The 27556-nt window shown below is 36.3% G+C and overlaps 1 protein-coding gene across 4 annotated transcripts in view; it reads right to left on the bottom strand.

Moving 5' to 3' along the window:
* Nucleotides 1-232: 232 nt before the first annotated feature.
* The window catches only part of MKLN1 (muskelin 1), a 362427-nt gene continuing 335103 nt past the window's right edge, over nt 233-27556 (bottom strand). For all 4 annotated transcript variants that reach the window (XM_082632688.1, XM_082632687.1, XM_082632686.1 and 1 more), the window contains 3 exons: nt 23628-23730; nt 15747-15801; nt 233-8673 (listed from right to left, as the gene is read on the bottom strand). In XM_082632688.1, coding sequence (XP_082488814.1) covers nt 8552-8673; nt 15747-15801; nt 23628-23730 — 280 coding nt within the window. In that variant the 3' untranslated portion in view covers nt 233-8551. The remainder of the gene's footprint in view (nt 8674-15746; nt 15802-23627; nt 23731-27556) is intronic.

The raw sequence follows: 27556 nt of genomic DNA, 5'->3' as shown, positions 1-27556 counted from the left end.
AAGTCACTTACCAGTGCTCTTTAAAAATGGAAACTTCTCCTAGAAACTTCGTAAGATCCACCAGAACTTCTTTATTTCAACACTGTCTCAAAGAAAACAAGGTCTTTCTAGAGTACATAGTTTGCCTGAATAAAAGTCACCTTTCTGAGGGAAAAATATTAACTGCAAAGTATGTAAACATTTAAAAAGCTGACTTCAAAAGTAGTTTTATGAAACACGAGACATCTTGTAGTGTCCATATATAACTTTTTATTAAGAAAATGAACAAAATACATTCTTTCTCCATATGTACATTACATACAACATAATTCTACAACTGCAATTGTTCAGCAGATCACTTATTTATTCACAAAGCAGTGTTAACACATTCACCAAACCTGGGATCAGAACATTACTTGTACTAAGAAACAAAACAAAACCCTAAAAAGTCCATACAGATAGGGCAAAAGTAAGATAAAACAGAGAGGATCATGAGGGGAATGGGGAAGATTATGGAACACACTCAACACAGCCCAACGATGACTTAGAACAATAATGATGTTAGGGGACACCTGATGCCCCAAAACATTTCTGTTTTAAAAACTACAACTAGCTTATGCCAGCTGTTGCAGATTTCCCTCATGATTTCCTTTCTGATTTAGGTACTTGAGGATACAGAAGAGGAGGGTAAAGGAAGGAGTGGAACTCTGAAAGGTGGCAGTTTTTTCCTTCACATATTAAGAAAAGGATTCTCATGAAATATAAAACTCTAAATCTTAGCTGGTAACCAGAAAAATACATTTTTTGGAGAGACATTTGTTAAGCACAGTAAGGGAACTCTTGTTTCAAGGACTCCTTATTTATATACTTACGTTCATTTCATCTGTTTTACTTTGCTCTTCTCTGCTTTTCCTTCGGCCTTTGAAAAGTACCTCATCCTTTTTAGGTGTGAGTTTAATTATGGTTATATTAAAAAGTCCATCTAAACAGAAAGCTCTTCATGGGTATGAATATGCTCCAAATGTCTATAATGGTGCATAAAGGGCTTAAAAATTCAAATTAATCTTAGAGATAAAATTTCCAATGACCTGAACAAGGCAGATCCCTATAGCTTTTGGGTAGTATCTTACATCTATAGTTTAGGCTTAAAAGATACATATCAACAGAACTATTTTCAGACTGTCTAGAAAAGGGCAATGCTTTAAAGGAATATAGTAAAGGTAGAGAAAAATGCTTGCAGACAATAAGGAATGGCTGTGTCAATTTTTTTTTTTTTACTTTTTCTGGCCTTTACCATGTTGGATAACAGAAGGAAGTCAGGAAAAATAAAATTAGTAAGTCTCACCAGTTAAATACTAGTGGCTTTCCTTCTTCACACTTAGTAATTTCCTAAATTTCTATGATAAACATATTTTTATAATCACAAAAATCAATAAATGTTATTATTTATTTAAAAGTCCCATAAAAGATGTTTAACACTCTCCAACTTTCAGATGAGCTGGTTGCTGGAACACCATGTTTCCAGTCCAGGAGATGTTCTAACAGAGAAGGAGCTATCCATAGCGTTAATAAGCAGACCCAGAAGGACAGGCAGATTCTATTGGCTATGGATGGAGCTGTACCTTCCTCCTCAACCTAATTTGCAGTCCAACTTTGGTTTTGAGGATCTATCTCTACCTAAAGGGATCTCAATTTCAGGCCAATAAATATACACACACACACATACACACACACCCACCCCATCTTTCCATTGAAAAGGTGGAATCATGTTTGTTGCCAAGAACAACACAAGAAAAGGAGGCCCTAAGCTTTCCTGTACTCTTCTGAGGCTGCACACTCAGCTGTACATAGATTTTGAAGTGGTGACAGGGAAGAAATCTCATTAAAAAGAAAAACCTATCTCCATAAAAGAATCTGCTCATAGAAAAATGTCTCATTATTTTGTAATATCTAAATTGAGCTATACATAAAAGAAAATTAATACTATACTATTTAATTCATTCAATTCAAAAGACATTTTATGACAAGTCAAAAAAGCAAGCTGGCTTGAAGAATAACACAATCACAGCATATCTTGGACAGGCTAAATGTAATGCTTAAGAAAGTGAGTCCACTTTTATTTCTCTAAATGGGTGGTTTACAATTGAGGGAGAAATCAGTTTACAACTGGTCACCAAAATCATTTTTCTGGGAGAGGAAAAAATATCTCAAAAAGGAGACCATGTGCATGACTTTTAAAAACATATACCTTCCCCATAGAAGACTACTTGCATTTAAACTTTTGGACTTTGATATCCTACTATCAAATTTGGGGTTGGGTAGACAATTACTTTAATATGTCTTATAACTTTGTATTCAGTGCTCTTACAAGTATAGTTAATCTGTACGTGTAAAATTAAGCTAAGCCTTTATAAAGGTGCAAGTACCCTAAGACTTCTAAAGTAGGCAATTAAAAAAATGTAAAGTTAGTATGCTAACACATATATATGGAATCTAAAAAAAAAAAGTTCTGATGAACCTAAGGACAGGACAGGAATAAGGACGCAGATGTAGAGAATGGACTTGAGGACACAGGGAGGGGGAAGGGTAAGCTGGGACGAAGTAAGAGAGTAACACTGACATATATACACTACCAAATGTAAAACAGATAGCTAGTGGGAAGCAGCTGCATAGCACAGGGAGATCAGCTAGCTCGGTGCTTTGTGACCACCTAGAGGGGTGGGATAGGGAGGGTGGGAGGGAGGTGCAAGAGGGAGAGGATATGGGGACACGTATACATATAGCTGATTCACTTTGTTATACAGCAGAAACTAACATAACATTGTAAAGCAATTATACTCCAATAAAGATGTTAAACAAAAATAAAAAAATATATTAAAAAAACGTAAAGTTATACATCTCTGTCCTCAGTTTCCCCCCCTTTATCTTAAGAAGGAAAAAATAGCAAACTACAAGGCAATGTGATCAAACAGTCACTTGCCAAACTCTGATGGCATGGTCCTGATGGTATAAGATCCTCTCCTTTGTTGCAAAATGAATTTATACAGCTCTGCCAGTTGCAATGGAATTGAACTTATTCTAAATACCTTCTCTAATTTAATTAATCACTTCACAGATGTGGAGGAAACCTAAAGAATAAACCAAAATTATTAAATACTTCTACTGCCAAGCCCAGAACTCATGTATTTCCTGGTAAAGTAGAATAAACAGAGACCCTTTGGATTATGTATAATTAATTTATTTTAAAACATGGAAACTAAATTGATGTCAGTTCAATTCTGTATGGGTTAGAAGTTAAACACGAAATGACAATTTTCTTCCTATTTTAAAGGGTTAGAAAATGAATACCAACCAAATGACACTAGCTAAATTGTAACAAAGGCTTTCTTGAGATTTGTTAACAAAGGAGAGAAATTAAGCTCAAAATTGGCTACTTCAGTAACTCCTTAATCATGCACACAGGCCTGTTCAGTATATCACACAGTGTTTTTCCTTCCTGCCAATTAATCTGGCATTCATTAAGCACTGAATGAAACTGAAGGATGATGATCTCCTTGGGCTGGTATTTGCGTGGCAGACAGCTCAGATATCCAAACGAACCGCTGTGAATGCTAGCATCCCAGATGGTACAGAGCTGTGCTGCAGCAAGAGCTTAAACTCCATAAAAAAGCAAGTCCCCTGGGAGCCCAAAAACTGCATGTTAAAATGTTTTATTGCTGGTTTTCCCTCTGAATCCTTATCAAGGAATTGGCTGTACATAAGAAACTGATCACCTAGTTTAAGAGCTAGAGCCCATTACACTGGGTTTTCTGTTTCCAGATCTCTATCAGCTACTTGGGAGACAGTAAGGAAAGCAACTAACCAAGAAATGTTGCTTTCCAAAGACTACTCAGAACTGAGCTTTGATCCCTCTTGATAGTAGTTGTCTTCTCAGCACTGCATTAAATTAATTTAGGGTTAGAAATGAAGAGCTTTCTTTCTCATTTAGATCTGTGGACCTTCAAATCCATGAGCAAAAAGCTCCTATTCTTCCTTCTTTAACATACCCTCATTCTCCTCTCTAACAGAAAACACATAAGTGATATGGTTTCCCTCAAGGGCATCTCTCTCTGCCCCACGAGAAAATCTGGTTTACCATAACCTCTAATGACTCCTTAGGTTTAAGTGCTATAAATCTATTGTCAGAGGATTTAGCTAAGAAAAAAAAAAATAATGGAAACAATTCACAGTATTTGTGGGATAGGAAGAAATCAAGGTTTAAAAATTATGTATAAATAAAATCTCTTAAGATAGCGTGTTTTTTTGAAAGATAAAAAGAGCATCTTGTGAAGAAATCAATAAACTACAATCCTGAGTCCTTCCCATCAAAACAAACGGTGGCGACATCATTCAGCTGATCTAGGTGGCTCCTCACTAATTATTTCAACAAACGTTGAAACTTCCATCTTCAACTGAAACACCTCTAGACTAGAAGTTTTGGGCAGCCAATGTCATTTCAGCATTAATACACATCACAGGGAGATGTAGGCCATAGTCAAAAATCACAAAAGAATAATGTCATTTGACTAATAAGGAATACAAAAATTTTGAAAGAACCCAAAGATCTAATCTACAACTACTGTCATATGCAGACCCTCTATGATTGCCCCTCTATTAACTATGAACTTTTTCTGAGGGAGCCTGCATATCTTAGATTAAGGACTATCTTAAGAATTTAAAACTGAGTGAAAGTTCAGGCCAGAATTTCTGCAAAAGGACGAAATTACATACGAACATGTATTTTTTAAGAAAAGAAGGGTTACAAAGGGTATATTTTTTACAGCTAGATGACGTTGTTTAAAGTACACATTGTAATGATCCCCTCATAGAAATCACTTCAAACCATAATTCTCAACTGCTTTGCAACATTCAATCAGCTAGAGAGTTAACACAACATTCACCCAGGAAAAAATTAAATGACCCACAATTACCCAATGAATTTCATATTGTGTTAAGAATAATTATAGGGTAACTCCTTCCATGACACTGAGTTTAATTCAGAAAATAAAATCAGAAACATACTCCTTTCTAAGTGCTTTTTGATTCATTAAGCATCATTCTCAATCTCTCACCAATGATTAAGTACCTCAAACTAATTTTTGTTTATAGATTTTAAAACTGTTTTATTACATGAAACTCTGTTAATGTATCTCTAAATAGCACTTTTAAGGCAGATGTGAAAAGATTCACTAGAAAGATAAGCTAACAAACCATTTATATTCAAGACATATTTCACCAAAGAATGCAGTTTACAATCTTAAACAAATCACTGAGCTCTAAAGCCAACAAGCTTTTCTGTGATAAATCAGTGTATTAACTTTCTAATGTTTTCTATCAGTTTTTACTTATTAGACATGGATAAGTCAGTTTTAATGAAAACCAGGTCTGAAAAGACAATCTTGCTAAAGGTTAATACTGTCAGCTTTAGCACAGTTAGGCACCCAAATCTGAATTCCTTTGCTTCACAGGAGATTGATATATGTGAATTAATCAAGCTGGCCACATGAGGTCTCTGTCATTCCACAAAATGCAACTGCATTTTCAAAGTATCTTGCAAATCAGATAATTAATTTCTCATGAGGTATAAGCACTGAAAATGTTACAGATCTAGTTTACTTCTAGTTTAAATTATTTCTAGTTTATTATTCTGGAATAATATATTCCACTGGAAAAAGGAGAAATGGGGATGAAACTGAAGCTAGTAATAACGACACTGAGCAAATTGTACCCCACTAACTAATGCATCTAAAACCAGGTGTTTCAATCTGGGGTTCACTAAGCTAGAATGAAAGAATTTTTAAGTAGTAAAGCATAGATATTTGGCTACTTAAATAATGTGTATAAATACCAAATTAGATTATTTAAATTATAATATAGTGCTGGAATACTTGGAAATACATGTAGCTCCTCACTAAATATATAAACAAGTTTCATATCAGGGTTCTGATGTCGAAAGAGAGCAATGTGTCAATCTTGGTCACGGATATAATGAAGCTTATATTCTCCTGCAATCATTACCAGCAGTGCCTCATTAAAGCCCCAGGGTACAAATTTTGACTTACCTAGTCAATAACTTCCTAAATACAGTCTATGTCACTTAAGCAACCCTAAACAGTTTGCTATGACTCAACCCCATTTAAACATGTTAGTGAAAAAAAAAATTCTGTAAGTGAAGAAAAGGGAAAAGGTTCCACTTAAAGTGAGGAAAGATAAAATTAGAACAAGCATGTTTAGAAAACAACCAGTAGAGAGTCAGAGAAAAATAAGAACAAACAAAATCACTGAGTTCTAGAACTGAGTTTCCTCCAAATATGGAATCTAAGGAACGGAAAAAAATGACCAAAAAAGCACTACAAAAATAAACGGTGGAGGGAAACAGAATTTCATTTGGTTACTTTTTTTTTTTTTTTTTTTTTTTCAGTACGCGGGCCTCTCACTGTTGCGGCCTCTCCTGTTGCGGAGCACAGGCTCCGGACATGCAGGCTCAGCGGCCATGGCTCACGGGCCCAGCCGCTCCACGGCATGTGGGATCCTCCCAGACCGGGGCACGAACCCGCGTCCCCTGCATCGGCAGGCGGATTCTCAACCACTGTGCCACCAGGGAAGCCCTGTTGTGGTTTTTGAAGTGCCAGAATTCACAGTGAGCAGAACTAGAGCTTTTACATTTAGAAACTCTTATCAAGTTCTTTCCTATCAACGTGTTTCCACGAAATGAGTTCAATAGGCTACAATATTAGCGATATTAATATTTTATGTTCTTGACTGTCAAGGAAATCTTTTAATGAAACTGCCTAAGTATGTAGGTAGATTCTATTTGCTCACCTGTAAAGTCAACTGGTTATTCTGCAGCTACACAACTTGGTACTTATTGAAGTATGTACTATATCTTTCACAAGGTAAGGAACAAATCTAATTGTTTAATAAATCACTACTGATCGCTTTGGGATGCTTGGAAAGCCAAGCAGCCCAAGATTCAAGCCTAGAACTAGGACAAATATACTTCTGTCCTTCCCCCAAAGACGTGAAACCATGCAATAATGACAGACTGAAGAGGGACCTCAAAGTCTCATTCCTATACATGAGACTTTTCAAAAGTGCAATTCAATTTCTTCTTTCTTTGGTGAGGCCTAATCTTGCTACTTGGGGACACAGTAAATTCTCTAAAGTCATTCACTTGGAAGAGTGACTGGACTGATGGACATTTATTATACTTAGCCTGCTTTAACCATGGTGGGTATCAGTTGCATACAGCACACTTTTTGAGCAAATGTAAGCACTGGCCAGGTTTAGATTTCCTATGCTGCATTCCACAGCACCTCATGGAACAATACATACCACCACTCCTCACAAAAAAAGGAACAGTGGAAAAGCCCATCTGCCTTTCTTTTAGTTTAATAAAAAATATTTGCACCATTATTTTTCTTTTTCTCCATTAAAAAAGCCTGGTCTATGTGTTTAATGAAATGCCTGTCAGCTGTATTCCACTGGACAACTACAAACCATTATTCTTTAAAATATAGTATATAGAAGCAGATGTAGGGAGCTAATGTGTATGAAAATAAACAAAAACGTAGCTCTGGAACCCATCCTCCCAAATGAAAATGCTACAGATAGCACATGGAAGAAATCGAAGCCCTAGTCCTGCACAGCTCTACCAGGGGAAAGAGTCATTTTCTTCCAAAATTAGTACAGAGATATCAATGAACATGCTAATCACAACTAGAATCCTCCCGCTGGTAATTTTGAGAGTGGCTCTTTAAGGTTCTGAACTGTATTCTCTCCTCAGTTTAAGGTTTCTGTGACTCAAAGCTTTGTAATATCCACTATAAAATATATCATTATAGAAATACTATATACCAATCTCAGATAAGTGTGGGGATCAATCTCAGGTTTCACTTTTTAGTTCTATGACAAGGAGCGTAAATTAGAGCCCCCTTCCTCCTACTGTTTAATGTAATACAAGACTCTAGTCAACAGAGACACATATATCACTTAAACATACATCAATTGCCCTACAGAACTATATACTGTTAAGAATGAAGAGGTAAACAAATGATACGTATCACTTACAAGCAGCTGTGTGACTCAAGGTAAAGTGAAATGGGAAGAAAGAAGAAAGGCCAAACAACCCAACAAGAAAATTCCAATTCTTGTAGCACTGCGTCTGTGAACAGTGCTTACTTGCCCCAATTTTATAAAAATGAAATAAAAATCAGAAAAGGGTATACTGCCTGATTATTTTTTCTTTTATACTCATGAATTCTTAAAAGTTAAAGTAATAAAATATATATATATATTTAAATGGGAAGTATACCGATTTCACTTTATTAGCCTTATTTTGGAAGGGGATGAGGACTATGGGGTTGAGGTCAGGTGTGAAGGAAGAGGGTTAAAATTTGTGACAGCAAAGATCCCTTCAAAATTCTGGTGCAGTCCTCAGTCACTGCAGCCTAATTGTCAGTCAACAGAGTTGAAATCCAGAATACTGAAAGCAGAGACTCCTGTGCTCCATTTCTGTCCAGGTACTCTTCAGTCACAGTGTGATGAGGTCCACCAGGTTGCCTTTAGGAGGAGTCATGCTGTCAGGAAAGAAATTTACTAAGGTGTCAAAGAGCTGAGTTCTTTGAGCATAGGTGTGATCCACATCTGAAAAGCCTGGTGAAGGAGAGATATAAAGAAACTCATCCATTGCGTTTAAAACTCAACATGTAACAGAAAAGCAGCAATGTATAATGGAAAAACCAAAACCAAATCAGGCTTTGAAACCAGACAGACATGGGTCCTGATCCCGGTTCTACTACCTAGCAATGGTATGATCTTAGGTAAGGTAATCAGCCTTTCTGCAACTGTTTCCTCAGCTATAAATCTGTGATAATTCTGTTCATGTCATAGGTTTACAGTGCAGATTAAATGCAATTAGGTGAAAACCACCTAGCAGAATGACTAGTAGTTTAGAAACTAATATTGATTTCTCTTCTTTTCCTTATAAGCATTTTCCTCTTCTAGTCCACTGAGGAATTTTCATTCCTCTTTACTGACTTTTTAATGCTTTTGAGCAGTAAACATTTTTTGATAATAAAAATATAATCAAAATGAAAGGGGTCTTTAGAAAGTAGTCTAAAATCATTAAGTCCCAGAGAGCTGCAAGAAGTCTCAGAGAACTGAGTGAAAATACAGACAGCTGAGGTTAAGAAATACATCTATAATAAACAGAACGATAACTGGCACATAGGAAATACCATGTATTTATGGTACTATGCATCAGGCTCTATGCTAGGCACACATCATGTGAAAAATAGAGAGCAATGAACTCCTTTTATCTAGATGAATGTCCTAGTGAAAGACATTCTAAAAAGGCTAAGATCGTTGAACCGTAAGATTTTCCCCCCTTAATATCTAGTAAACACTTAATTTTCAAGTTTACTCCAGCCAAGGAAATATTCAGTGAGATGACTCTTTCCTTTAGTCAGCCAGTAATAATAGTATTGCTCCCCCAGCTGCTTCAAATTTCTTATGCACATATGAAGAATGAAAATGAGAAAATAAACAAAGTAGTCTATTGATTTTCCCCATTCCTGAGATGGCTAACTGAATATGAGAGGCCTACTGAATGCCATCAGAAACAGAAATAGTGCCAGAAAGTTCTTTATGCCATGATAATCAGTGAAGACTATTTCAAATTGGACTGATTTTCAGTTAACTTAGAATACAGTTTTAGATGCAATCTGCCTTTTAATCTTGTAAAGAACATGAACAGAACAGAAAAAACATTGCCAAGGATACCAGTTTCCTGGAAGGAAAATAAACAATGCCTCAAGAAAGGTACATTCCTCCTTATTTAAAAAAAAAAAAAATTATTACTATTTTAAGTGTGAGGGCAAATGTTTACTTCTTTGAGATGAGTTTTAGATTTAACAAAGCCTACTACTATATCACACAAATGAATGGAAGGAAATACTCCAAAATGTAAACAAAGGTTACCTCTGAATGGTGAGATTATATTTTTTCTATTTTATGTTTTTCTGAGTTTTCTAAGTTGCTTTATTTTCGACTTATTTTGAAAAATTTCAAACTCACAGAAAAGTTTCAAGAATAGTACAACATTCATTCATATACATATATCCTTACCTAGATTAACCAATTGTTAACATTTTGCCACATATTTTTTCATTCTCTCTTGTTCTCTAAGTGTGTTTGTATACCCCACTCACACTTTTTTTGTGGAACTACTTGGGAGTAAACTGTAGACATCTTCACCCCTAAATACTTGAGTTCATTTCACCTAAGAACAAGAACATTCACTTAAATAACTACTATATGGGCTTCCCTGGTGGTGCAGTGGTTGAGAGTCCGCCTGCCGATGCAGGGGACGCGGGTTTGTGCCCCGGTCCGGGAAGATCCCACATGCCGCGGAGCGGCTGGGCCCGTGAACCATTGGCCGCTGAGCATGCGTGTCCGGAGCCTGTGCTCCACAACGGGAGAGGCCACAACGGTGAGAAGCCCGCGTAACGCAAAAAAAAAAAAAAAAAAGTTAAATAAGTACTATATATTAAATTTAGGAAATTTAACATTTATGTCTCGAAAATCTTTTTTATAGTCATTTTCCCCACTAATCTAAAATTCAAGATCAAACACTGTATTTAGTTATCCAATCTCTTTAGCCTGGAATAGTTCCTCAACCTTTGTTTTTCTTTTGTTTGTGACACTGTTATTAAAAAAACAAAGAGCAGTAATGTAGTAGAATGTATTAAATTTGGGGTGTCTGACTGCTTCCTTATGATCAGATTCAGTTTATGAATTCAGTTTATGAACTTGAAATTTATACTCATTAGATGAATGGTTAAATTATGGTAGATCCCTATTATGGGATATTGTGTATCACTTACAAATACAATAAATCTAGTATAGTTTCATGTAAGCACCTCCAAGCCACATCATTAAATTTTAAAGTTATGTGGAGAATACATGTTTTTATATTATGTAATCAATAAAACCAGAAAACATAAAACCATACATCTATGTGTGTATGTGTGTGTGTGTGTACACATAAATACAGTTGATCCTCATTATTCACAGATTCCATATTTGTACATTTGCTTACTAGCTAAAATTTGTAACCCCCAAATCAGTATCAGTGCCACTTTTGTGGTCACTTACAGACATACACAGAGTGGCAAAAATTTGAGTCACCACATGTAAATATATGTTCTCAACTGAGGTCAACTAGGTAATGCTCTGCCTTCTTGTTTCAGTTCTCATACTATAAACAAGTGTCCTTTTCACAGTCTACTTGGTGTCATGTTCTTCACATTCTGTGATTTTTGTTGGTGACTTCACTGCTGAAAATGGCCCCCAAGTGTGGTGCTGAAGCGCTGGCTAGTGTTCCTAAGTGCAAGAAGGCGGCAATGTGCCTTATGAAGAAAAGACATGTTGGATAAGCTTCGTTCAGGAATGAGGCATAGTGCTGCTGGTGTACGTTCAACGTTAATGAATCAACAGTATAAATACACAAGGCGTGTTCCTGTTGAAAGAAAGCAACATTATGTTATTAATCAGTTGACCAAAAGTCTGTGACAAGAGGCTTACAGGAGCCCTATCTCTGTATTTTCCATAGGAGCAAAGGGTCAGTATTCACCAATTCAGTGTTATAGGTGACTTCACAGACTATTACTGTGAGTAATGGGAATCAACTCTACCTGTATGTCGGTGTATAAAGATCTGCCAAATACAAGTGGTTACACTTGAGGGAAGCAGGCAGGGACTGAGGGAAGTTGTTCAAAGAGAATCTTAATATTGAAAAATATATATATTAAAAATGGGTGGGGCACCAGGAAACTCATCAATAGCAACATGACTACTTAAATGGTAGAGACAGGACAAAAAAGGTTGTACTGATTTTAAATCTCATGCTCCTAACTACTGTTTCTCTCACTTCGTTTTCACCATACAGTGGAATGAGGAACTTATTGCTCAGAGTAGTGGAAACTGGTAAAGCTCAATGAGAGGTAGTACAGTTAGTGATCTAGTTCTGAAGCCAAAGCACTAAGGTGTGAATCCTGGTTTTGCTACTCACTAGCACTATTCCTGGGCAACTTACTTTAGCCTCTCTGTGTTCCAGTTTCTTCACATATAATAAAAGGGGATCATACTAGTGCCACTTCATAGGGTTATTATGAAGATTACGTGAGTTATGACATGTAAAGTGTTTACAATAGTACCTGGTCTCACAGTAAGTGCTCAATAAATAATAGCTATCACTTTATCATGACTATTGTGACTGAAGACAATGACTGGTCTAAAAGAAAGTGACCGATTAGGAATATACTTTAAAAAAATTTTTTTTCAAAAATTAATTTTATTTATTCATTTTTTTTGGCTGCATTGGGTCTTTATTGCTGCGCACAGGCTTTCTCTAGTTTTGGCAAGTGAGGTCTAATCTTTGTTGTGGTGCACAGGCTTCTCACTGCGGTGGCTTCTTTTGTTGCAGAGCACGGGCTCTAGGTGCGCGGGCTTCAGCAGTTGTGGCACGTGGGCTCAGCAGTTGTGGCTTGCAGGCTCAGTAGTTGTGGTGCACGGGCTTAGTTGCTCTGCGGCATGTGGGATCTTCCCGGCCCAGGGCTTGAACTCGTGTCCCCTGCATTCGCAGGTGGATTCTTAACCACTGCGCCACCAGGGAAGCCCCAGGAATATACTTTAAAGTTAACATCCTATACAGACTAGGTAGCTTTTCCTATTTATGGTAATAAGGAAGAAATAGCAAGAATTCTCATTTTTCTCCTACACATAAGTTTCTTTGTGTTTACATTTCTTATTTCTAAAATAAACTCATTATTATATAAAAATCACCTGTAAACATGTGGGCTAAAGACAGGAGGTTGAAGAAAGTCTCTTGCTGAAATCTAAGTTTGGTGGATTTAGTACAAGTATAAAGGCTAAAAGGGCACAGTAAATGCTGTGAAATCCCTAAGGTTCCTCATTCACGAATGTCAACACACTGCCAAAGAGCACTGTACTTCAGACATAAAATATTTTAAATAGTTGTCTGAATTCATACTTGCACATCGCATACGGACTATAAAAGTTCTAAAGAACGGTGTGAAGACCAAGAAAGGCAATATGCTTCTACAGACCAGATTTTCCCTGTCACATACCTTGCTGAAAATATGCTCTTAAAATTAGCAGAAAGCCCAAGCTCAAGCTTCAAAGTGCCCACAGACAGACACAGTAGCTCTAAGCTAAAGATCCCCAAAGGTTATTTTTCTCCGAAGTCAGTCATTTTTCAAAACTAAGATAATGACAGCTGTTTGCAAATCATTTTCCATCTTTCTAAATCTTTAAATTACATATAACATTAGTAAATACTTTAATTCTAAGAGGTTAAGATAAACTGGATGAATTCTGAAGGAAGTCAGACAGTTTGGTTGAGCCAATTTTGGCAGGATATAATTTAGAAAACAAAATATTCAGTCATCTATACATGAAAAGTGTATACATCTATACATAAAATAATGTATTAGATTTCAATTCTAAGTGGCATAAAGGGAAAACAATCAGACAGAAAATGAATGAGAATAAGAACCAGGAACTCTAAATAGGCATGAAACCTTATGAAAGGTACTTTTTGTTTATAAGTAATATATCAAATGTCTCCTTATTAAAATTAGCATATAATCTGAATTTGCTCCTCATCCAAATTCACCAATGTTACAAAGATTACATTTATAAAGAAGGTAGTAATACTAGTACCTGAATGGAGCACTTACTAAGTATTTCATTTTGTTGTTTTTCATAATTACTTAATTCTCTCAACAACCTGAGGTAAGTACTCTGCTTACCTCCATTTTATAGATGAAGAACTTAATTCTTAGAAAGGTGAATTGTTCAAAGTCACTTTTAAAATTAGCAAGTGGCAGAGCTGATAGCTAAACCTAGATTCTGACCCTTAACCACTATACTACACTCTTATCTCTTAACTACTAAACTGCCTCCCTTCAGACAGGTAGGAAACAAAACCCCACAGAAAATTTCCCTTTTTGTATTTTTTTCTGTTGTGTTTGTACGGATCTCAGTGTACCTGAAGTTTAGAATCCAACTAAAACAAACTGTTCCTGACAAAATATATTAGCTGACAGTGAATAGGGCAGAGAAAGAAGAAAAGAGTTAATAAGCTAAAAGTAAAACATTTGCTGACACCAGTCTAACATATTCAAATGACTGCCAAAAAATTCTTGTTCTAAAGGCTAAATATAAGTCAGCCAGAGATATTTCAGTGCTATCCACCATTAAAATAAAAAGAATGGCTCTGGGCTGCAGTATCCGTACCTAACAAGGCACACATTTATTCAAACTGAGTATCTATATGCAAGGCTCTCAGTTCCTGTATCATTAAACCTGTTTCAAATGATAAAAATTCAAAAGGGTGTGAACTTTCTAAAATAATGCCTATAACTAGACTCTCCATCTTAGGGCTGAGATTTCTAACAACCTGAAAACATTTTTTAAAAGCCCTTTGAGTGTATGGAATAGTGGTAAACAATTACATAAATTTTTAGGAGAACCTACTGGAGTTACGTTTTAGAACAGTCCTCTTGCCCTGTGGAATCCTACATATTCTGGAATTAGAACTCAGGACTGCAGTTGCCTTGATCAGTAGAGTAGCCTCAATTACTCATTAAGGAAAAACAAAACAAAGGGCAAGACCCCAAGAGACACTGCTACTATTTCCCATCCCAGTGAGAAACACCATCATTGTATGTCTCTGTTTTTTTTTTCCTTTGAGGTATGTTTCACCTTTAAGAGACAAAAGGTCAAACAATGAAGAAATTAAACTGATATTCCAAAGTATTATTTAATTCCAAAGATAAAGAGAAGTATTTATATTACATATGCTGGAAAATTTCGATACTATTGCTCGACTCTAAGGCAAATTAAAAATAGCACCAGCATTAATGAGATTAATATGCATTCACTGTGTGACTGCATAATGACAGGAGGAAAGCTGGAAATTCCCATACTTCAAAAGGCTACTATCTTGTTGAAAAACTGAAGCTATAATGACTTATCCTAACTAAAAGATCCTTGAAAATTCACCTGACTAAAGCTCTGGATTCTGGAACTTCTACAGACTCCCCACTTTACTACAATCTAGTTTAACTACTTTAATAATTCATTAATACTAAATGAGAGTACTACTAAGTGAAAACTGATGCCCATATCTGGGATGCTTGAGAAACACTTGAACAATTAAGATACCAACATACAAAAATATCCATTTTCAGGAAAGAGGTAATTCGTTCCTCTGCTCCCAAACATTTATTTCATTGCCGACTCCATCACCATTCTGTTGACACCACACAATTTCACAAAGAACAAACAAGAAAACCATTCAACCAACAAGTGTTAACTCACGGTAACTATATCAGTAACACAGTCTGCATTCCAAAACAACGTTATACAAATTAATTTATTTTGATCAGGCTTCTATTGCCATCTGTTTGCATAATAACCCAGCAATTGGTGTAATAGGAACTGCAAACTGATCCATGAACTGGGGACTGATGCCTGGAAAATAACCTTGTAGCAGGTTATTAGAAATTTTGCATGCTACCTTGAAACTTGCTTCATTTGTTTGGATGACACCTCATCTGATGTTTCATTTAAAAGAAATCGAAGTCCAACCTCCCAAATTCTAGGGCATATGGCCAGATAAATTATACTGGAATACTTACCTAGAGCTGTGAAATCTGAACCAGATTTAAACAGAGCTGAAGCTAGGAGCTGAAACTGTGGGGTGGGGTGGGGAGAGAGAGAAAAAAGCAAATTAGCTAGGTAAGCACATTGGAGAAAAAACTCCTATAATTTTGACCATTCATTAGCCACTGGATGTCTCCGCACATGTGTTGCATAAGTCTATTCACCAAAAAGTGGCAAGAACACCGTATTTAGATTAAACAACATGCTGACTTTTCTAGGGGACGGCTATTATCATTTTCCAAAATACTAGACCAAGTCCTGGAATTATTTTATTTTAAAAATATATTAAAGTATGTATTTATTAAGGAACAATAGGTCAACTGAAATATAAAATATTACTCACTACCATATGATCCAGCAATTCCACTCTTGAGTATACATCCAAAGAAAATTAAAACACTAATTTGAAAAGATACATGCACTCCAATGTTCACAGCAGCATTATTTACAATAGCCTGATATGGAAGCAACCTAACTGTCCATCAACAGATGAATGGATAAAGAAGATGTGGTATATATATACAATGGAATACTACTCAGCCATAAAAAAGAATGAAATAATGCCATTTGCAACAACATGGATGGACCTAGAGGGTATCATGCTAAGTGAAGTAAGTCAGACAGAGAAAGACAAATACCAGATGTTACCACTTATACGTGGAACCTAAAGAATAAATGAATGAATAAAACAAAACAGAAAGACTCACAGATAGAGAGAACAAACTAGCGGTTACCAATGGGAAGACAGAAAGGGGTAGGGGCAGGACAGAGATAAGATTAAGAGGTACAAACTACTATGTATAAAATAAATAAGCTACAAAGATACATTGTACAGCTCAGGGAATATAGCCAGTATTTTATAATAACTTTAAATGGGATATAATCTATAAAAGTATTGAATCACTATTTTACACACCTGAAACTAATATAATATTGTAAATCAACTATACTTCAATTAAAGAAAAAGAAAATTACTCATTTGGGAATCTATCACATGTAGAGAGACTGATGCCCTGTACACAGTTACTGAACTTTTAGTAAATATGAATTCTCACTTCAAAAATAAATGCATGCTACTGTAAAACACCTGATGTCTCTGTGTAAATCAAACTCTGAGAAAAAAAGCATGGTTATTATGCATAAGCCATCCCTAAATTACAACTTAGATTGGTATTCCATGGCCATACATAATTGTATTATCATATAATTATAAAGGCTCAAAGGTCTTTTTTACAGTGAAAAAAATGTTGTGTTGATTAGACTCCCAGGCTAGCCAGAGTTAGTTTAAATCAGACAATGCAACTGAACAATGACAAAATAAAACTATTGCATCACTGGTACTTTAACAAATTGGTAAAGAAATAAAAATTTAGGAGAACTATTCATATTTATCTTGAATGAGGATGCTGGAAAACAGGTCAGTTAAAAGAAGGAATATTGGTCTTTTAATGAGCAGAAATTTTAATTTTGTTGAAGTCCAATTTGTCAACTTTTTCTTTTATGATTAGTGCCTTTTGTGTCATGTCCAAGAAAGCTTTGCTTATCCCAAGTTTGTGAAGATAATGTTTTCTTCTTAAAGTTTCATTGTTTTGAGTTTTATACTTAGATCCATAATCCATCTTAATTTTTGTGTTAAGAGTGAAATAGGGGTTGATGGGCTTCCCTGGTGGCGCAGTGGTTGAGTCCGACTGCCGATGCAGGGGACACGGGTTCGTGTCCCGGTCCAGGAAGATCCCACGTGCCGCGGAGCGGCTGGGCGCATGAGCCATGGCCGCTGAGCCTGTGCGTCCGGAGCCTGTGCTCCGCAACAGGAGAGGCCACAACAGTGAGAGGCCCACGTACCACAAAAAAAAAAAAAAAAAAAAAAGTGAAATAGGGGTTGAGATATCATTATTTAGCACTATTTGTTTAAAAAAACTTTTTCCTTATTGGACTTGGTGTTCTGGTAAAAAAAGTAAACTGACTGCATGTATATGAGTCTGTTTCTGAACTCTATTCTGTTCTACTGATCTATTTGTCTATCCTTAAGGCATTACCACACCACCTTGATTACTATGGCTCTATACAGAGTCCTGAAATCAGATAGTAAGTATGAGACCTCCAACTTTTTCTTTTTTCAAGATTGTTTTAGCTAGTCCAGAGCCTTTGCATTTCGACTAAATTTTAGAATAAGTTTGTCTATCTCCTCAATAACAAAGAAACCCAAACTGGCTGGAATATTGACAGGAACTGCATTAAATTATAAACCAATTTGGGGAGAATGGGCATCTCAATACTTTTTAGTCTTTCAAACCACAAATGTGATTTATTTCTCCATTTATTTAGGTATTCTTTAATTTGTCATCTAAAAATGCAAACAATTTTACTTCCTCCTTTCAAATCTATATGCTGTTTATTTCTTTTTCTTACCATATCGTACTAGCTAGGACTTCTGGCACAATGCTAAATAGAGGTGTTGAAGCAGACAACCTTTCCTTGTCATAATCTTAGGGGAAAGGGTTTAATGTTTTACAGTTAACTATGGTACTAGCTGTATGTTTTTCACAGATGCCCTTTATGAGATTTATGATGTTTCCTTTATTCCTGGTTTGTTAAGAACTTTTATCATCAATGGGTTTTGCATTCTGTCAAATGATTTTATTCACTTATTGAGATGATCTGTGGTTTTTCTCTTTCATTCTGCCAATGTGGTGAAATATACTGATTTTCAAATGTGAAAACAACTTTGTACTCCTAGCATAAACCCCCCTTGGCTATTGTGCATTAACCTTTTTATATATTGCTGGATTCAATTAACTAAAATTTTCTTAACAATTTTGTACCTACAGTCACAGGGGTATTGGTTTGTAATTTTCTTTGCTTGTAATGTCTTTTTTGGGTTTCTACATCAGAGTTAAGCTGCTTCATAAAAGGATTTAGAAGGTGTTCTGTCTTATTCTGATTTCTACGAATCTATACCAAATTGGCATTTTTTTCTTCCTTAAAGGGTTGATAGAATTTACTGATATAGCCATCCAGGCCTAGTATTTTCTCTCTTGGAAAGTTTTCAATTACAAATTCAATCTCTGTAATTGATATGGAGTTCCTTAAGGTTTTCTAATTCTTCTTGTGTTAGTTCTGGTAAGTCATATCTTTCAAGAAATTAGTCCATTTCATCAAGTTGCTCATTTTGTTGACAAACTTGTTCATAATATCTCCTTAGTACACTTTTAACATAGGTAGGGCTGTAATGTTCTCCCCTTTTCATTTGTGATGTTGATAATTTATGTTTTCATTATTTGTTTCCTTGATAAGTCTTGCTAGAGGTTGACCAATTTTAGTCACTTTTTCAAAGAACAAACTTTTCACTTTTTACATTTTTTCTACTGTTTCCTATTTTACTAATTTCCTATATTCTAGTGAACACTTATTTGGGGTTAATTTGTTGCTCTTTTCTAACTTCTAAGATGAAAGATAAACTTCACTGGCTCTAAACAGAAGGATGGGGAGAAAACTGTTATTTTAACCATCCAATTAAATAAGTGGCACTGCTATGTACTGGCCTAGAGTTTTAACAGGTACTGAGTAATAGTACACAATCTGAATAAGGTCAGTCCTCTCTCCCCAGCTTCAGACTTGAATATCCAACTATCACTTCAACATCTCAAGCTGGCTGTTTCACAGGCATCTCAAACTGAACATATGCAAAATTAAACTCCTGATTCCAGTCAGGAGGCTCCACCTTCTCATTTCAGTTGACAGTAACTCCATCCTTCTAGCTTTTCAGGCTCAAAACTTTGGAGTCGTTTCTTTCAAACCCTACATCCAATCATAAAATTCCGTTGGTTCTACCTTTAAAATATACTGAGGGGACTTCCCTGGTGGCGGAGTGGTTAAGAATCCGCCTGTCAATGCAGGGGACACGGGTTCCATCCTGGTCCAGGAAGATCCCACATGTCGCAGAGCAACTAAAAGCCCGTGTGCCGCAACTACTGAGCCTGCACTCGAAAGCCCGCATGCCACAAATACTGAGCTCACGCACCGCAACTACTGAAGCCCGTGTGCCTAGAGCCCGTGCTCCGCAACAAGAGAAGCCGCCCAATGAGAAGCCCGCGCACCGCAACGAAGAGTAGCCCCCACTTGCTGCAACTAGAGAAAGCCCGCATGCAGCAACGAAGACCCCATGCAGCCAAAAAAGTATGTACATACATACATACACACATACATATATATGTGTGTATATATATATGTATATAAAAATATATATATATATAGAGAGAGAGAGAGAGAGAGGGAGGGAGGGAGGGAGAGAGAGAGAATCTGACCTTTTTTACTTCTCACCATTTCTATTGCTACTACTTTGCTCTGAGCAACAATCCCCCTAGCTTAGATTTCTACAGCTCCCTCATAGTTCTCTTTGACTCCATCCTTGTTCCCTTTTAGTCTATTCTCAATACAGTAGTCAGAGTGACCTAATGAAAACATAAAGCAGATGATATCACTCCTCTGCATGGACAATACCCTGAGCCAGCTCCCTATTCAGAGTAAAAGCCAAACTCCTTAATAATGACTTACGAAGTCATTCATAACCTGTTCTGCCAATCCTTGCTCTTACCTCTTGGACCTCATCTCTGACTGCTTTCACTCTCCTTACCTCTACTCCAGCCACAAGTGTCTCCTTGCCGTTCTAAACAAAGCCAAATACTCTCATCCCAGGGTCTCTGTTCTAGCCCTCCCTTTGCTAGGAATTACCTTCCCTAAATTATCTACTTAGATCACTCCCACATATTCTTCAAGTCTTTGTGCAAATCTGATTTCCAAATGAGGTTTATTATGATTATTCTATTTAATACTGCAACTGCCCAATTCTTACCCCATATATATATATATATATATATATATATATATATATATATATATATATATATATATATATAAACGTAGGTTTTATTTATTTATTTATTTTTGGCTGTGTTGGGTCTTCGTTGCTGTGTGTGGGCTTTCTCTAGTTGCGGCAAGCAGGGGCTACTCTTCGTTGCGGTGCGCAGGCTTCTCATCGCGGTGGCTTCTCTTGTCGCAGAGCACAGGCTCTAGGCGCGTGGGCTTCCATAGTTGTGGCTCGAGGGCTTCAGTAGTTGTGGCTCGCAGGCTCTAGAGCGCAGGCTCAGTAGTTGTGGCACACGGCTTAGTTGCTCCGTGGCATGTGGGATCTTCCTGAACTAGGGCTCGAACCTGGGTCCCCTGCATTGGCAGGCAGATTCTTAACCACTGCGCCACCAGGGAAGTCCCCTTATATTTTTGATCTCTTTTTAACTTTCCTATAATACTTATCAAATTCTAATGCATGGTATAATTTATTTAATATGTTTATTGTTCCTCCCCACTAGTATGTAAGTACCTCCTGGGCAAGTATCTTGTTTGGTTCACTGGTATATCTCTTATACCTAGAAGAATGCCTGGCATATTGTAGGAACTCTACACAATCTGTTAAATAAATGACATCAGTACTTTGGAAGCTCAGTAGAAAGACAATTAATACAAAGTGTGCAATACTGGCTGAAAACTTGTTTTTCTTGTTCCTTCTCTATTATAGAATCCTCTCTGAAAATGGTAGTATCAGTTTAGGCATCCTTTTCTTGGCCCTTTTCTAGAAAAAAATATAATGTTCGTAAGCTTTATTATAAGCTCATCACCAATTTAGAACCCATGCTCTGGAGACTGGAAGAAAGCAAAGAACCATTAGTTGATAGTCCACCAGCATTTTGCGACTAACAGACACAATGATGACCCAAAAAAGGGGGAGAAAAATCTAAAAACCACTTCTGGTTGCTGATAAAATCATTTAATATAATGAAAAATTTGTAAAACATACATAGAGAACAAAACCAAGCTACTACAGAAAATGAAGATCAGTAAGGCCTTTCTCAAAAAGGGGAATGATTTCTTACAATGAAAAGCGAAGATCTATATACCTCACTAACAGATACTGTAAGTACATATATATACTGGAACTGTCACCAAGGGATTTCTTTCCCCAAACGAAATCTGTTCACACGTTTTTAAACAAAAGAATAATCTTACAGACCAGTACTTCTCAATTTTTTAGGTGTGTTTTCAGTTTTCCGTTGTAAAAGAGCAGACAGAGGAGATTCTTAGGGTGAGGGTATTGTTCTGAAAAAGTTTCTAAAGTGATTCTGATGCTGAATACACATGAATAACATCACTTTTACTAACTTCTACTAGGGTTAAACAAATCTTGATAGATACAGCTTTTTAGAAATGGAGTGGAAGTCTGTGGCATACAAAATCACAATTTGATACTCTTCAGGAAAAGAGAAACCCACTACCAAAATTCTTAAAATGACTGTTTGAACTTGAGATACCTCCCTGTCCTGGACTTTCCTACTAGCTTAGCTTTAAGAGCAAACTGTCTGTTTTCTTTGGCCTCCTTGCAACTCACACAGCTGAAATTATTTACTTTGAAATATTTTGTTTTGGTTTGGTTTTAAAAAATAAAAGAAAAATGAATTCCGGATTATAGCCATTTTAGACAGACTATGGTGAAAACACAAGAAAATCCATTTATAACTATCAAATGCATGGTCTAACAAAATGAACATTAATGGACTCTTCACAACTATGTTCAGTTTTTAAGCCATAACAGATTAAACCAAATATATTCTGCTACTTGGCAAAATCATGACAATTCTCCCTATTTCAAATAGTATCATGAATTGACTGAAGACTCAAGAAAAGACAATTAACTGTCCTCTTTCAGGGGGTTTTAAAATGTGTTCTGCTGATTCTCCACCTACTGAAGAGTTGTAACCAATACTGAGTGAGAGAACTAGGGCTTATTTTCACAGTCGGCAACTATGAAAGAGTATTTCTTTGTTTTGGTGCCAAGGACATGCAGGCTCTTCTGCTTGAATGTACAATGAACCTGGTACCTGAAAGCCATTCAATCTGATACCTGTGTCAATGCTGAACAGAGGAAAACACTGCTTGATGTTGCTATTACAAAGCCAAAGCACAGCAACAGCTAACAGGGAAATAGATGTAAGGAACAGAACTACATATAATCACCAATTCTGAGAATGGAAGGCAAAATAAGCAGTTCAGATGTTGCTAGATGAATTATGAACAAGAATAGTTGGCAAAAGGAAGAAGTGACAAAAGGAATCTTAGAAGTTGGAAGAGAGGTTGTAAGACCATGAAACTCATTGCAGGTATATTCACACACTGTGGATACGAAAATATGCCCTAAGAATATTAAATCTTAGAAACAGTTGCTTCCATCCCATGTTATGTATCAAAAAAACTGAAAAGTAATGATCTGTTACTAAGTTCTAAGTCTGATCAACGAAGTTAGTAGCCTATGGTAAAACTGTACTGCTACAACATTCATATAACTAAATATCAAGCCAGCAAAGATTCTACTCCCACCAACCTCTCTTCACTTTCTCCTTACAATAAAGGAGAGTTTTCTTTCTTCTTTTAGGGGGATTTTCGAGTATCAGTAGAAAAAGTTTATACTGAACTTCATGTAACCCTTAAGTAAAAGAAGTATGGAACTACGGCAGAAGTAAAATTTTCTATTTCCTTCCCAATACAAAATCTAATGACTACTTAAAACTTTATAACTGAGAATCCTTTTCTGAGTGGATCACAGGTTTTGGTGTGACTTGAGTCTTCGATTACCACATGAAAATATGTCTACTCAATTTTTATTTCATCTGCTCTGTACCATTTTTAAGATTTTTATTGTCATCATATTTTCCTCACTTTCCTTTAAACACCCAAGAGCAAAGTCAACAAATATGTTAGAAAGACAATTTTTTAATTGTTCAATTTCTGAAGTTTATTACCACCTTTACCTCTTTTGTCTCTTCTGGGTCTGAATGATCCACAGTTATATAAAGATCATTTTGTAGATATTTCAGAGCACTAAGGGGATCCATTTGGGCCTTCTCTTCAAACCTAGAAAATGTAAACAAGAATAATAATTGTCTAGAGTTATGAAAAAACATCAGAAATATCTTTTAAACCCAGAGTGGAATACTCTGTATCTGAGAAGATACTGTGGATATCTAAAAAACCTGTGTTTAAGAATCCAGAAATAAGAATACTGACACATATATAAATAGTGTACATGTGGAGTCCCTGGAGATGTAATGGTAATGTCAGGCTGTGGTGCTAGAGACTGGATAAGAGCATTTCCGACCCTCCTCTTAAAACTAGAAGCTAAGATTAAATCAACTACAAAACATAGTGAATATGTCAAATATTTTATATAACAGAAGTGCAAAACAGCCAAATATGTTTCATAAAAAAACAAGTAGAGATAAAATAAAAATACTTTCCTAGATTTGTGTCATATACTTTGCACTGGAGGTGTTTAACAGATACTTCAGAAAGTGAAATGAGTATAGTTTCTTTTTTTTTTTTTTTTTTTTTTTTTGCGGTACGCGGGCCTCTCACTGCTGCGGCCTCTCCCACTGTGGAGCACAGGCTCCAGACGTGCAGGCTCAGCGGCCATGGCTCACGGGCCCAGCCGCTCCGCGGCATGTGGGATCCTCCCAGACCGGGGCACAAACCCGTGTCCCCTGCATCGGCAGGCGGACTCCCAACCACTGCGCCACCAGGGAAGCCCGAGTATAGTTTCTTTTAATGAGTATCATTAACACTGATTAGATATTTTTAATGAGACTATTTCCATGTCTCAGTCAGTAATAACAAAAACTGTAGCATTTATCAATCGTTTGTTTTGTGCTAGACACTGTATCAAGTATCTTACATATATCATTTCATGTATCCTCCCATAACTCTGTGAGGAGAAGTTTATCATCATTAAAAAAAAAAACAGATGAGGAACTGAGCCTAGTAAATGAACTTGGACAAGCTAAGACCCAGTAAGTGGCAGAAGTAGAATTAAACTCAAGTGTCTCTGATTCTAAAGCTGAAAGGAAACAATGCATTTTCTTAAATTAAAAAAGTCTGCTTGGGACTATATATCTATTTAAATAATGATAATTCCTTTTATAATAGCATAATTAGATATGTATTTATTTCTAATAAACTGGTATGCTTTTCAAAATATTATACAGAAAGAAGAGAAGACATTTAATTTCATTTGGGAAAGGAAAATAGTAAAGATCCTTTCACAACTGTGTTCAGCTGATGGCATCAATAATTTCCTGTCTTTAGAGCTAATCTCAGTGATAGGGTACCTGGAGGGGCAAAGACTGGCAAATTATTTCAGTTTTCTTGTACCAGATAGTACCCTGATTGTCAGCCAGCCTTACAACACTCAGATGAGAGTGTTAGGTCCATGTTACTCTACCATCTTGTCCACAATGAATTAGACCAGAGTTTTGGCACCTGAGCCAAAAGCAATCGTCTTGAGCTTGACGAGCAATTTATAAAATGGCCTGGCAGAATTCTTTCCAATAGGGATACTCTCTCTAGGGAACTCTCTGTAAGAAGATACTCTCTTAGAGAATCTGAATGTGAGATACACAAGGACACAAAAAACATACAAAACACAGAAGGCAATAAGCAGAAGATATGAGATGACAGATTCCTCCTCTTCCTATCCTTCTCTCCCTTCCTTCTTTCCTACTACCTAGCTACCTAGCCACCTACCGAAGCCATAAGGGAAAGCAGAGTCAGGAAGTAGAACAGGAATAGCAGGCAGAAAGCAGCAGAAAGAGAGAGGCTCAGTTACAAGGAAAGCTACTTCAGTAGCTTCTAGCTATCAGAATTGTCTCAGTATCCTAAACAATTCTCCACCAGGCCTCACTGTTCAAGTGCTGAGGAAGCACCTTAATTCTCTGGATATTCTCATAATAAATTCTTTTTCAGTGAGATATCCTAAGTATGTCTTTATCCTTGTAACCTGATAACTTAACCAACACACACCTACTGCACTATTAAATAAATCCAGCAAAGGGATCCATTTTCCTGGAAGGTGTGTTCTCTTTTCTTTTTTAAGCTTTTTTGTTAGCCCACAAAAACTTATTACTGGACTTGTGTCTGCAGTCTAGAATTATATTTCAGCCAACAGTTCTGCCCTCTTGTTCTAAAGGAACAAGGAACTAATTGTATTTAAATTTTTTTCTTTTGCTCCTTTCCACCTCCAATCATCAATATATTTGGAAACTTGAATGCTATAGGAAAAAACAGTGGCACTTTATTTTCTGTATTATGTGGCACCATTAAGAACAAAGATACTTTCTTGGCATTCAATACACGTCTCTCCCTCCAAATTTATATTTTAACTAAAATTTATACTTTAAAATTTATATTTTAACTAAATAGTAGCAAATTTCAAAGGTCGATTATTTGCCCAATCACACAAACTTGCTACCTTTCAACTTCAGTCACTTTATTTCATGAATCATTCTCACACTCACAAGATTTGTTAGTCTTTTATAATGTAATTAAAAATTTAAATAATTTGTTACTGATTATTATTTTCCTTACCCACTTTCATTCTTCACTTTGTGCCTTTACTAGCACAAGTCACTAATGATGTTTTGTACTTGAAACTTAAAACATGCCATAATATATATTTCAGATTCCCATAAATTGTCATTTCACCTGTCCACTGATAGATTTTTAAAGGAGAAAAATGACTGCCAAAGATCAAAAATAATAATACTTCTTAGGATAGGCTGGTTGTGGGAAAATGAATAATTCTACTTACTTCCAGAAGGAATGAAAATTAACTTTCTGGAGGGCAACGTATAATTCAACAATTCTATCGTTATCCTACAGAAATTTTGGATAGGGGTGCATATGGAAGTATATACTAACATTAACTACAGTGTTATTTATAACTGCAAATAAGTTGGAAATAATCTAAATAGTCAACAAAAGGAGACTAGTTAAGTAAATTACACAGAGTAGAACACTATGTAGCCATTATAATTATGATTTGTATTTTTCTTTTTTAACATGGTAATAAGATGTTTATAATACATCACTCATTAAAAGACATCAGATTCAAAGCAAGATGATCCTTATTTTTTAAACAAACAAAAATTCTATTTGTGCACATAAAATTCAAGGGATACACACCAAAATATTATTTTTGAATGGTGGGATGAGGGATGATTCAATTCTTTGTGGTGGGGAGAGAGGACTTTTTTCTTTCTTTATTAACCATGGATTACTTTTCTAATTAAAAGCCAGAGGAGGAAAGGGCTTCCCTGGTGGCGCAGTGGTTGGGAGTCCGCCTGCCGATGCAGGGGACACGGGTTCGGGCCCTGGTCTGGGAGGATCCCACATGCCGCGGAGCGGCTGGGCCGGTGAGCCATGGCCGCTGAGCCTGTGCGTCCGGAGCCTGTGCTCTGCAACGGGAGAGGCTGCAGCAGTGAGAGGCCTGCGTACTGCCAAAAAAAAAAAAAAGCCAGAGGAAAGTGTTTATAAGTTCGAATTCTTCACATACAGCACTATACAACCTTCTTTAACCTCTAGTGGGCTTTTGGTCAGGAAATTTTTTTTAAAACCTCAACCCAACATTCTAACTATAGTTGTTGTATCTGAAGTAGGAAAAAAAAAACCATTTTGATTTCCCCAAATTTGTCTTATTGTCTTATTTGTCTTAACCTTTTAAAACAAAGTTTAACGTTTTTTTAAACTTTTAAAAACAAACTTTAACATTAAGTACCAAGGAATAATATTTTAGCAACGTAAACATTAGCTGAAGGTACCTCAAGCTTAAATCTTGTTAGTAAGACAGAATTTATCTCTTGCCATCCAGCCAATGTGACAATTCAGACCTTTTCTCCTATAGATTCTA

This window comes from Mesoplodon mirus (genome assembly GCF_964341445.2).
Source record: "Mesoplodon mirus genome assembly, chromosome: 9".
Lineage (NCBI taxonomy): Eukaryota > Metazoa > Chordata > Mammalia > Artiodactyla > Ziphiidae > Mesoplodon > Mesoplodon mirus.
Note: the sequence above shows the minus strand (reverse complement) of the source record. Positions and strands in the feature narration are given on the sequence as shown.